The 11488-nt window shown below is 43.6% G+C and overlaps 1 protein-coding gene across 2 annotated transcripts in view; it reads left to right on the top strand.

Moving 5' to 3' along the window:
* Nucleotides 1–6549: 6549 nt before the first annotated feature.
* SESN1 (sestrin 1) overlaps nucleotides 6550–11488 on the top strand; it is a 75253-nt gene continuing 70314 nt past the window's right edge. For both annotated transcript variants that reach the window (XM_035564764.2, XM_035564762.2), the window contains exon 1: nucleotides 6550–6780. In XM_035564764.2, the coding sequence (XP_035420657.1) occupies nucleotides 6565–6780 (216 nt within the window). In that variant the 5' untranslated portion in view covers nucleotides 6550–6564. The remainder of the gene's footprint in view (nucleotides 6781–11488) is intronic.

Here is an 11488-nt window from a genome sequence, read left to right as displayed (position 1 = left end):
GACATGGTTTTTTTTGTTTTCAAGGTTAAAAGGGACATTTTCTCTCACACAAGAATAACTATCAAGTTTCTTCCCTTCATACTTAGGATTCAGTTCCAACAGATATTGTTTGTTCTTAGCGCACTGACTGATGTGGAAATTAAGGTGCTCTCTTCCGTAGTCCTCATGAGGAAAGCAAAAAGTTACTTTTTCCATCCACTATTTTCTGCTGCTGATGCCATCACACTGTCTTTCATATGCAGTTTGCTTAGCTTGCTCACTTCTCTTTACCCTCCAAAATCTACTCTTTTGGTCCTTAGACTGGAAGCAGCTCTCCCAGCTTTTTGGAGAGCAAAGCAGACTACGTGTGAATAGACAGATTGGAAGGCAGGAGGAAATTACTGACTGCCTATTGACCCTCGATTTAAAGAGGAAGACTAGGCTGTTGAGTGAAGGGAAGGTTTTCAAGAGAAACCATCTCCAGTATAGAAGACTATGGATCTGTGCAGAGGCAGAATAATTAGAGACTAGAAAGGCAAATACAAAAAGAAAGACACATGTTAGGGTAGGGTGTGGGTTATAATGTATGTGTTGGTTGACATGACAAACATAATGAAGAAATCTAATGAAGTAGGGGATAGTTATTGCAGGCACTGACTCATTCACAGTAAACACTTTTACTGCACGATAATTTTCACCTTTTACGTCTCAAATATTTAATGGGATCACTGAAAGATGGTTCTGAATGTTGCAACTTGCCCTCTAGGCAGATAAAACAGACAGATTGTGTCCCCACCATCGCCTTGGAATTTATTTTCAAAGTAAACTTATGTTTTTACCAATGCTTTCTCAGGAAAGTGCCAGTCTTCATCCAACATCCTTTAACCTAGAGTGGAGTAGGAGGTAGATCTTTGGCCAGATAACTAGAAGAGCATGACATGGATGTGATGAGAAACACAAAGAGAGTAACTGTTCATAGGATTTGTCTCCTTTTACCTACTGCCACCCCTACATTTTTTTCTTATATTCCTGTGCTGCTGTTAACTAGGTACCTGGCAGGGAACAAGAATTCTATTCTCTATTTGTACACCAGGCAACCTAAGAAAAAGAATGACCAAAAATACATAAATAAATATTAACAAGGAAAATATAAGTCTTTCTCCTGGCAAGAAATGATTCTCAAAGTAATCTTTTGTCACCAACAGCTGTCTTCAAAGATGCAGAAAAACTGCAAGCAGATTTAAGTGCAATTCCTCAATCTTCTTTTGGAGATCTCTTGTGCTGAAGAACAATGTTAAAGGATAGCATCCGCTTACATGACTTAGAATATTCACAGCAAGTCCAGTACATCCACATCGTGCATCCTGAGCACGTACAATATTCTAAGTATCAATGGCAAATAGAGTATGTATATAGTATGGCATAACGTCTACTCAGAAATGCAAAAATGGTATATCACTATGTTATCTGGGAAAACTTACAACATTCAAAACCATGCAGCAGAATACTTGCTTCATAGAAACTGTACATTTCAACTTGCATGACTTCATAGGTGCAGGAAACACCTGAGTAAGATGCTATGAAATTCTGCACAATGTTGCATATATAAAACTTCAACTGATTATAATATAATTAAAAGACTTTTCTCCCCTGATGCACAGTCTCTGATTGCAAAGCAACTTAGAACACAATTGTGGATCTCGAGGGACTTGACTTAAATTCCTGGTGTTCTGTGTGACCTTAGTAAATCACAGAGGGGTGGGACTGATATGGGATTGATGTGCCAGGATCAGCCTCAGGGCTGAATCCTGAGTTTGGTAATGATTGGCTTACATTCCCTGTGTGTAAAAGAAGTGTAGGTATATGGCCAAAACAAGCAGCATGCTTAGTGGGGAGCTAACAAGAGCTGTTGCAGGGAAACGCCATGAACGTGGATGTATGTGAAGTCCCACCCTGGTGCTTGGCACCTTTTTCCTCTTAGGACTCAGAATTTGGAGTCCTCTTCTAGTGGTGAGTGCCAGAATCTGTTCTTTAAAACAATGAATAAAGAGTCCCTGTAGCTTCTCCGGTCTGTGATTTCATTTCACGTGTCTGCTACCACAGCATTTTTCTTTGTGTTATTACTGGAAAATACTGAAGCCTGTGTTAATATACAGCCTGCCAAAGGTGTTTGAAAGTCCTATTTGTCTGTCAGCAAACAAAAAATTCCCAATAAGCAGCGTTCATTTTCTTTTAAAGCGTAGCTTGAGGAAATAGTGTCCATCTTCTCTATGCTGTTACCCAGCGGTTAGAGCAGTGGCCAGGAAGTGGGAGTTTAATGGCTTTCCTGGGAAGCATTCATACCGCATCCCTGACCACCATGCTGAGGCTGGGAGGAGGAAGAGTAGGAAGGAAGCAGGGAGTCACCACCTTCTCGTTTGAAGTTATGACCCTGTTCAGACAGGCCTATAAGAGTACAGGACAGGGAGATGGCAGCTGAGGCAGAAGACAAAGTAAAACAAGGATGAGTCTCTGACACATAGTTTAACCACTGGAAGAGAGTCCTGGGCTTTATTTATGCATTTTACTATTTCTATAGTAAATAGTCCCTGGATAAAAAAAGCTGCACTAGCTTGGGAATAGCCACCAGAACCCTAGAGTCCCTTCTCCTAGGTAAAGGCCTACAGCTACAAAACCATACTCCCCCTCCATGTCTCTTTCCTTCTCTTTCACAACAGTTTTGATGTCAAGCCTTCTTCTCTGACAACTTTAAGTAATGAGTGGATGTCCCTTCCACTTGCAGTCCTTTTGAGCACCTAGGACACTCCCCTGGGAGATACCAGGTGTTGACAGAAACCCCTTTGAGCTGACACAAACCCTTTTGAGCTGAAAGCTGCTTCTCTCATCACTGGCTTGTCACACTGAAGGTGAGTTCTCCACCAAATGCAGATGGGCACCAAAACCTGCAGTGGCTATTGACAGAAAAATCTGACCTTACTGGGGTGAGTCTGCTGGGCTCAGAGAACTTCTCAGCTGGACCTCTCTCAGAGCTGCCTAGACCACAAGTGGGCACAAACAGGAGACAGGTACCAAGATGCACAGCTTGGGGCAAACCTAGACCTTTCTATCCAGAAATGGACTAACAGAGTTCAGGTGGCAGCTCAGCGGCATGTTTTGGATCAGAAGTTGTTGTTTACACATGCCCTCTTCTGGGGTCTACCTCTTAAGTCTTTGAGGCTGCATTTATACATTTAAATGGAGTACAGCCAGAAAGTTGGCAAGCACAGCATGACATTAAGAGGTCTGTACTTCTGGTTCATTGTAGCCAAGCTCTTCTCAAAGCAACCCATGTTTCTCATTTCCTCCCATGTTGTACGCTGTACCTTGCTTGAACAGTGAGGCCAGTCTGCAGGGATGACACATGAGTCTGGGCTTGACACCAAGCCTGGGCCTGAGGTCAAAGGTAGTGCAGGAGTAGCCCGACTTTCTGGTGTCTCTCTGCAAAACAGGAGTCACTGAACCCTGCTTCCTCAGAAGACTGCTGTGAAGACAAATGCATTAAATACTGTGGAGTGCTCAGATACTGTGGTGAGATGCCAAAACCCAGATCCAAAAGGGGAAGGTGAGCTTTTAGAAGAAAGAGATCCCACGGTAGGTATTTGTTAGTTTGAATTAAATAAGCCTCAACAAAAATGGGCATAAATGAAAGCATTTGAAGGAATCTAATTCAAAAAGCAGTTCCTTCGAAGTTGCATGAGTTTTACTGTGTTAATGATAGTTCCCAGTAACTGACTAAAGGAACTCTGCAGTAAAGTGCTCTTTTGTGACATACAGAAACTGGGAAAGAACTTTTGCAAGTAAATAAAATGTAATTTAGGTCTTGTTTATAACTTAGAAGAGGACATGAATACAACTACTTTATATTTCCAAAAAAATAATTCTGCATTTGGATATGATTTGCATATGGTTATAGAAGTCCCTATGTAGTTAAAAGAGAAGGAAGTTGATAAATAATCAAGGAAGGAAACACTGAGGTTTAAAACAGCCACAGATTTGTTTTACTTCAGCTTATCATTTTAAAAACTCAAATGCTGTAATTCTGGATGGGTTGCCAGATTGTTTCCTTCATAATTCTGCCTCTCTCTTATCCATTCTTTAGGGATCAAAAACAAGCATATTAACTTCAGCCAGTGAACACACAAATCAAACAAACACATTCCCCTAACTTCAGGCTCTGATTAATTCTGCTAGTAGCCTTTGACCTTGATTTCCACAGTGTCTTGCAGTACACACAGGAGCTTGACCCAGTATCGGAAAACTGCAGAGATTTGGTCTGGAAAAAATAAAGCCACCTTCATCTCCATTACCAAAGCGCTACATTAAAATCTATCAAACAAAGAGCTGAAATCTGAAGTTTAGGCCTTGGAGCCAGTTTCACAATCTGTTTCCTGTAGCCAGAGTTCATTTGCAGCCAGTGGAAAAAACAACTTCTAAAAGATAAAAGGCAGAGCTATGACTCTCAATCAATCTTAGCGTTCAGTGTGGGAATATAAGCCGTACTGAATACTAACATCAAGGCATCAGTTTTGATTCTATTTCACCTTATTGATCTCTGATGTATGTAGGTATTGTCAGAGATACCCAGCAAGTACAAACTTACCATGGGAAAAACGAGGTACATCCAACCTCTGAAGATCAAGATTTAGATAGAAATAAAGCAAGCATTCGTGACTTGCCTACTCACAGGAAAACTGGGAGACTGTAATAAGTGACGACAGAACGGGACAGGAAGCTGAAGTGGTAGCTAATGTTAAAAAAAATAAAACTTAAAAGGCCCTGGCAGTATTATTTTCTTTGAACCCATCAGTTATGATGGGTGGAGGCCTCGAGTGCTTAGAGAAGTGAAGTCTCACATTTATTGCAGGTGGTGATGATTTTGGTAGATATATTGTTCACAAGGGTGCCAAAGGCCTAGAGGAAGCAGCTGCGTGAAGCAGCCCAGGCCTGTTCACGCTACCGAACAATGGTAACTCAGCCTCACTGCAGAAAGGTTTTTATAGGAGGAATGGGGAAAAAAAGAGATTGGTCTGCCTTGAAAGCTACAGGTAATGATAGATTGTTTTGCAAGTTTCGGAGAAACTGTGCCAGGATAATGAAAGGAACGTCTGATGGAGAAAGCAGATTGTTTGCAAATAAAGGAGCTGTTGATGGCTAGTTTTTGTGAGCTGGTCCAAGCTTTGCGCCCAGAGTCGGAGTTTCTGTGTATTTCTGATCTGTATTTAACTTCAAGTCTGAGTTTTGAATGTCTGAGAAGGAAACATGCATGCCATAAATGCAAAATAACTATGCCAGGCCACATATGGCCGATGTCTTGTTTTTGATTTACCTACAAGTGCTCTCTAGCCTTTCAGTATGCTCCAAACTGGTGGCCTGGAGGTGGCAGCTGCACCTGGGTGGCTCTGCCCCTGCCTGCACGCTTCCTGCTCCTCTGTCAGCCCCAGGAGCAGTGCCACGAGGCAAATTGGCTCAGGGAGCTGACCGGGCTGAAAATTAACTTTATAAAAAAAAAAAAACCTTGTTTCCTGCAGAAAGGAAGGAAGGAGTCCCTGTGGCCAGGGCAACAGCAAGGCAGCCCATGGGGCAGCAGCCTGGGCCTCACCTGCATCAAAACATTGGGGACCTGGTGCCCAATTTGAATATCTTATGGATTTTCTTTATTTTTATTACTGTTTTATTTTCGATTTGGAAGGCTGCTGTGCTTGGACATGCGCTGTTTGTCTTCCCTGCTACTGTGTTTACTTAGGCTACACCAAAGGCAGCACATACCTACTTGATAAGCGATTCTGGTCGCTCAAGGCCTATTATTTTATTATTATTACTATTATTTATTTATTTTTGCTAACACAAACTTCAGAATCTTATTTTCTTCCTGTTTTTGCCTTTTTTTTTTTTTAAGAAAAAAATAAAAAGTTGTTTGCGGAGTGAAAAATTTTGAAAAATCTGACTGGGGGGGGGGGGGGGGGGAAGAGAGTGGCCCCCGACGATCCCCGGTGCAGAAATAACAGCCACTTTTCTCCTCCCTGACCCCTCCCGGGGCCGCACCACCGCGACACCGGTAAACCGAGCTCAGGCAGGGCGGAGCGGCGCCGAGCACCGCCAGCCCCCTCCCCTCCGTACCTCGCGCTGCCTCCTGGAACGCGTAGTTCCCCCTCCCGCCAAACGCACAACGCCGCCCTCCAGCCGGACTACAACCCCCAACACCCCTCCTGGCATACACCGCTCCCCGCTCCGATTGGACCTCCGCCGACCAGCGCTGCAAGGCGATTGGCTGTCGGGCGCGTCCATCACCTGCTGGGGCGGGGCGTCCCCTCCCCTCCGCGCTCCGGGGCGGGGCGGAGCCGCCGGCTCCGCGGGGTGGTGGCCGGCTGGAGGCGAAGCCCCCGCGGTGGCGGCGGCGGCCGTTGGGCGGCGGTTGGCGGCGCCGCTCCCCCGCCGATGCGGTGCGGGCAGCGGGCTGCGGGCTCGTTCTCCTCGGGGGCGGGTCGGCTGCCGCGGCTCCGCCATGGGGCGTCCGCCGCGGGGCTGCTGAGGCGGCGGGGGGGCTCCATGGAGGAGCGGGAGGGCGACGTGCGCTGGGACGGGCTGTGCAGCCGCGACGCCGCCGCCCGCGCCGCCGCCCTGGAGCACGTCGGGCAAGCCGTGCTCCGCCGCGGCGGGGCGGCCGCCGCTCCCCGGGTGCTGGCCCGGCTGCTCATGCTGGCCAAGCGGTGCCCGTTCCGCGACGTGAGGGAGAAGAGCGAGGCCATCCTGAGCGGCGTGCAGGTGAGCGCCCGAGGAGCCCGCAGCCTTCAGCCCGCAGCCGTGCTCGCCCCGCAGGGCGTGAGGGAGGGACGGAGGGAGGCGAGGGCCGCCTGCGAGGCTGCCGGGACAGGAGTTGGACTCGATGGTCCTTATGGGTCCCTTCCAGCTCGGGATATTCCGTGGTTCCGTGACAGCTCGGGTGCCTTTCGGTGCTAACCGGGCTGGGGTACATCCAGAGCGCCTCGTGCAAAAACAGGAAAGATTTGGGTCTAAACATCCATTGGTATATACCTTCTCCAAACTTTTCTGTCGTTCCCAACCCATAAGCAGTCCAGCCAGCACAGGATTAACTTTACTGACCTGCTGTGCTAACAAAAATAAATGTTACTTTGTACTCTTCCACTGTTAACAGTCTAATTATAGTCGCTGGCGTCGCAATTTGCTTGCTCACCTACAGCTTTTGCAAAGGTCCTGAAATTCTGCGTGCATCAAAGGGTACGGCGGCACTGCTAAAAATACTGCTTTCTGCAGGGTAGGAAAAGGAAATTAAGGTATTTCTTTTACTCACAAGCACATACATAGGGCTGTGCTCAGCACTAGCTCCCTGATTCCCACTATTGTGCTTTTTCCCCTTGAACATTAACAGTCTTCATATGGGGGAATCAAAGGAAGAAAAATGTCCCTGTGTGTGTGTGTGTATATGTATATATATATAGGTTTTGAAGGAACTTGTAGCTAGTTCCATTTTTTTTGCTCTGTTCTACTTTGAACTGGTTCAAAGAAATTCTTGGTTTGGATTATTGAAGCTGACAGAGACTTATTTTGTAGAACTTCTCGATAGTGTGCAATGTGATAAATACAGTATAATTGAAATTATACAGTGTGAACTGTATGGGGCATTTTTCTTGAGGCAGATTTTACCAGTAAAAGCTGTAAGTATATGTATGTTGTATATATGTGAAAGGTTCAAGGATCGTACTGTTTCTCTTAAACAAACAACAACAAAACCAATAAAACCTGAAAACTTAATCTGGCACCTTTGCTTCAGTATCTTCCCTGTTAAAAGATTCAGATGAGAAGTAAGGTGGCCTGTTTCAGTGAGAGTGATGAGTTGCTGGAACATACTGCTAAGGGAAGACATGTTTTTACCAGGCACCACTTGTCAGAGCCCATTCAAAGGCCAAATGTGCGGTGATCTCTGACCTGAATTTTGGAGGGGGTCAGGCACCTGATCTCCTGACTCTCTTTTAGTTTTACATATATGAAGTTACTGGAATGTTAAACTATTAGTCTTGTTTAGGAACCTTTTTACTAGCTTTTCTGATAGCTCAAATAGTTCCAACAGAAAACAGGCAACTGCTTTTCCACTCAGCAAGCCCAAGTTCAAATCCCATGGTTGTGAAAGAGGTACATGAATATAAAACCCATTGCATTTACACAAGCTGCAGCAAAGGGTTTACAACAAGTTAAGGAAATAAAATCAAATCCAACGTGACTTGAAAAAAATCTTTGAAAGCTGCTGTTGTAACTTTTCTTCTTAAGTTTCTTTTCTTCTTAGGAATAGATCTAAAAGAGAAATATTTTATGATTATAGAGTGGCAAGTCTTGGCTCTCATACTCGGAAATAAAAGTGTTCGTTGTAATCTTTGGATAAGCATTTGTGGAAGAAATAATCCCATCCAAGTATTCCAGTTTGGATGCTGCAGACTATTGTCAGGCATGAAATAGTTTTTGGTTGATGGCCAAGAGGAATCTTATTCAAATCTCTGCAGTGAAGATGGCAGATAAAGCAAACTACTAAATGTAGTTACCCCACAGAACTTTTAGCAGTGTTTCTAAAGGTAAATATCTTAGTAACATTATAAATGCAAAATCCTGTTCAGGATAGTATCCTAGCTAAAGGATTCAATTGTATAATGTTATATCCCTGTGCTGGGATAAGGCTTTAAGCCCACAGTGATACATTTCATTATGCTGTCTAAAACTTATTCCCTACCAAGTTAAGGGCACAGAGCCCAGGGCTGGGAGAGGCAGCTCTGAACCCAAAGGTTTTTCTTTTGGGAAAGGGTAGTGCTGCTGTCCTCCCTCATGTAGGACGGTCAGTCTCAGGCTAGTAGTCAACATAGGCTGAATTGTTTGCATGAAATGTGGGTTTGGAAAACGTGCTTTCTTAATCTTTCTGCCCTGCATTCAGGATAGGTCAGTGAGAAAACCAAAGACCTGGATTTTCCATGTGACCTGGTAGCTATTTCTTTCAGGAGCTGGTGTCTTCTTGCCTGGTGGGGTAACCAACAAATATTTAGGTGCAAGCAGCTATGCTGCTAGTGTTTTTGTGGATTTCTGTCTGGAGCAGACTGGTAAAATATATTATATGGCTAGTGTAAGCTGCAGGCTTGGCAGCAGCCTATTTCAGCATGGCTCCTTTATAGGATCCTAGTTTGGCATCCTCAGAGTCTGCCTTTGTTATGGTCTTTTATTTTTTCCTGGAGAAAAATCGCTCTGAAATATAGTGGAATCCTAATTGTATGACTTTATTCTTTGTTTCTGATTAATAAATAGTATTGTCTGTATCAAAGTGTGTAAAAAATTATTGCTTAAAATTAATTCCTGTTTCTCTGACTTGTATGCAGGACCATGAGCTTTTTAGTGTAGGTGCTACCTATCTACATATATATATAATAATGGGTTTTTAGCCTATGAGAATATATTTAATTTCTCATTCTGATTAGACAAGTTATTTTTGCAAGAATTATTACGAAGAAAATATCAGCACGCTGGCCCCTTTTTTTCTCATTTAGGCTTCCTTGCTTTTGTTAATGATATCAAACTGATAAAGTCGCTTTATCATCAGCTTTATCACCAAACTTCAAATATTTTAAAGCCATTTCATTTGCAGTGTTTTAACAAAGTGAGATCGACTTTATATGTTTTTACATTTGAAAATATCTCAAAAAATCAGTTGTCAGATAAAACCCCAAATATATCAGAGCTTTTTGATGCCTTCCTGCAAGTACAGTATTGTGCATGTGTTTATGTCATAATGCTCATGACCTTGCAGAACAGTGGGTCCTTCCACCTGGTATCCTAGGTGTCTGCGTGCCAACACAAATAGATGGGGACTGGCCAGCAGTGGAAGGTCTTAATGTGTGATTGTTAAAACTGTTCTGCTCAGCCTCTGTCAAATTAATTAGATGTATGTACCTGGAAGATACATAAGGTGTACGTCGGGATCTGGAGAAGAATCATCCAATATATGAGTTTTGCTAGTTAAATTCTCTTATAACCATCCAGTGTCTTCTGGGAAAGACCGTGCAGAACATACTACTCTGCTGAGGTATGTAAGTTCATGAAAGTCGTTTTTTAGATTAACAAGGGAGTGGACTGTGAATTCGTAGGTGGAAACGAGGTTCTGCATGAATGACCACAAGGTATTAGCCTACAAAACATGGAAGATGGCAAAACGGCAGGATAAAACCCACAGATGTCAAAATACTCAGAATTTGGCACGTGAAGCTTGACTGGAGGTATATCTAAGGAAGAAAGAAACTGGTCTCAGAGTCTTTGAGAAGCAACTTCACAGTACTAAACACTTCTTGTGAAGGGGAAAATTAGTAATGAAAGAACTTTGCTCTCTGTTGACCTCTTCTTTGATGTGAAACTTGCAAAATGCAGAAAATGGGAAATGGAGGTTGCTGAAGATGCATGTGAAGTGCAGTAGGAAATGTTCGGTTATCCCAGTTCTTCTTGTACATAATAAGGTGCATATTGGAAGAAAGTAAGGAAGAAAAGATCCACAGATTAATGGACTAAGAAAGAGATGGTGCTAAGGTGATTGAAACCTTCTCTGAAATGGTTAATCCAGCAAGTGTAGTTAAGTCATGACAAAATGGTAAATAGTGCTTGGCCAGGATTAGGGGGAAAACCTGCAGATTACTTAGATAAGCAACAGATTTTTCTATCTGGTAGGGCATGATGAAATTCATTCCAAGGTGCTTAAAAAACCTAGCTGAAGTAATCTCAGACGTGCTAGTGGAGAGACGTAGTAGACTGAAAAACAGTAATAGTGTGTACCTCTTCAGTATGACCTAAGTGGGGTGAGATGAAGAGTGAACTTGTGGGTTTTACTTCAGCTGAAGGAAAAAATAATGGAAAAGTGATAAAACATGTCTTCAGTGCCTAGAAAAAAGGTTGAGCAGCAGCTGAAACAGACTTACCCAGGGTAAATGATTTTAAGTCTAGCATTTCTTCCACTTCTGTGATGGAGTAACAGGTCTTACAGTGCAGGGAGACTGATAGATCGAAGTCCTTGACGTTCACACAGTGTTCTCATTAACAAGCTAGGGAATTATGAGCCAGAAAGTACCGTGCGGTGAGTAAAGCTAGCTGGAAAACTTGCCTCAGAAGGTGAGCAAGGTCAGGACAGCCAGCGCTTGGTGCGGGTTGTGCAGGTTCTGGCCAGCGCCACCTTGATTAATGAAGATGTGCATGTGATGAACTGGAGAGTACAAGGTGGCAGGGAGGGTCAAAATACTGGAGAAGAACAACAGAACTTAAAATTACACTGATATTGGATGGGAACCTGCAACGTATCTTTGAGATCTGACTTTTATTGATTATTTTTGTGAAGAAAGGTTGAAGAAATTGGTGGTACGGTCAGCTAACAGGAAGGCTAACATAGTATGTTCCCAGGTAAATGGGGGATGGAGGGGACAAAAAGACTCCCGCAAAG

Source organism: Cygnus atratus, chromosome 3, assembly GCF_013377495.2.
Source record: "Cygnus atratus isolate AKBS03 ecotype Queensland, Australia chromosome 3, CAtr_DNAZoo_HiC_assembly, whole genome shotgun sequence".
NCBI lineage: Eukaryota > Metazoa > Chordata > Aves > Anseriformes > Anatidae > Cygnus > Cygnus atratus.
The sequence above is the reverse complement of the archived record's forward strand: the minus strand, read 5'-3'. Positions and strand labels throughout refer to the sequence as shown.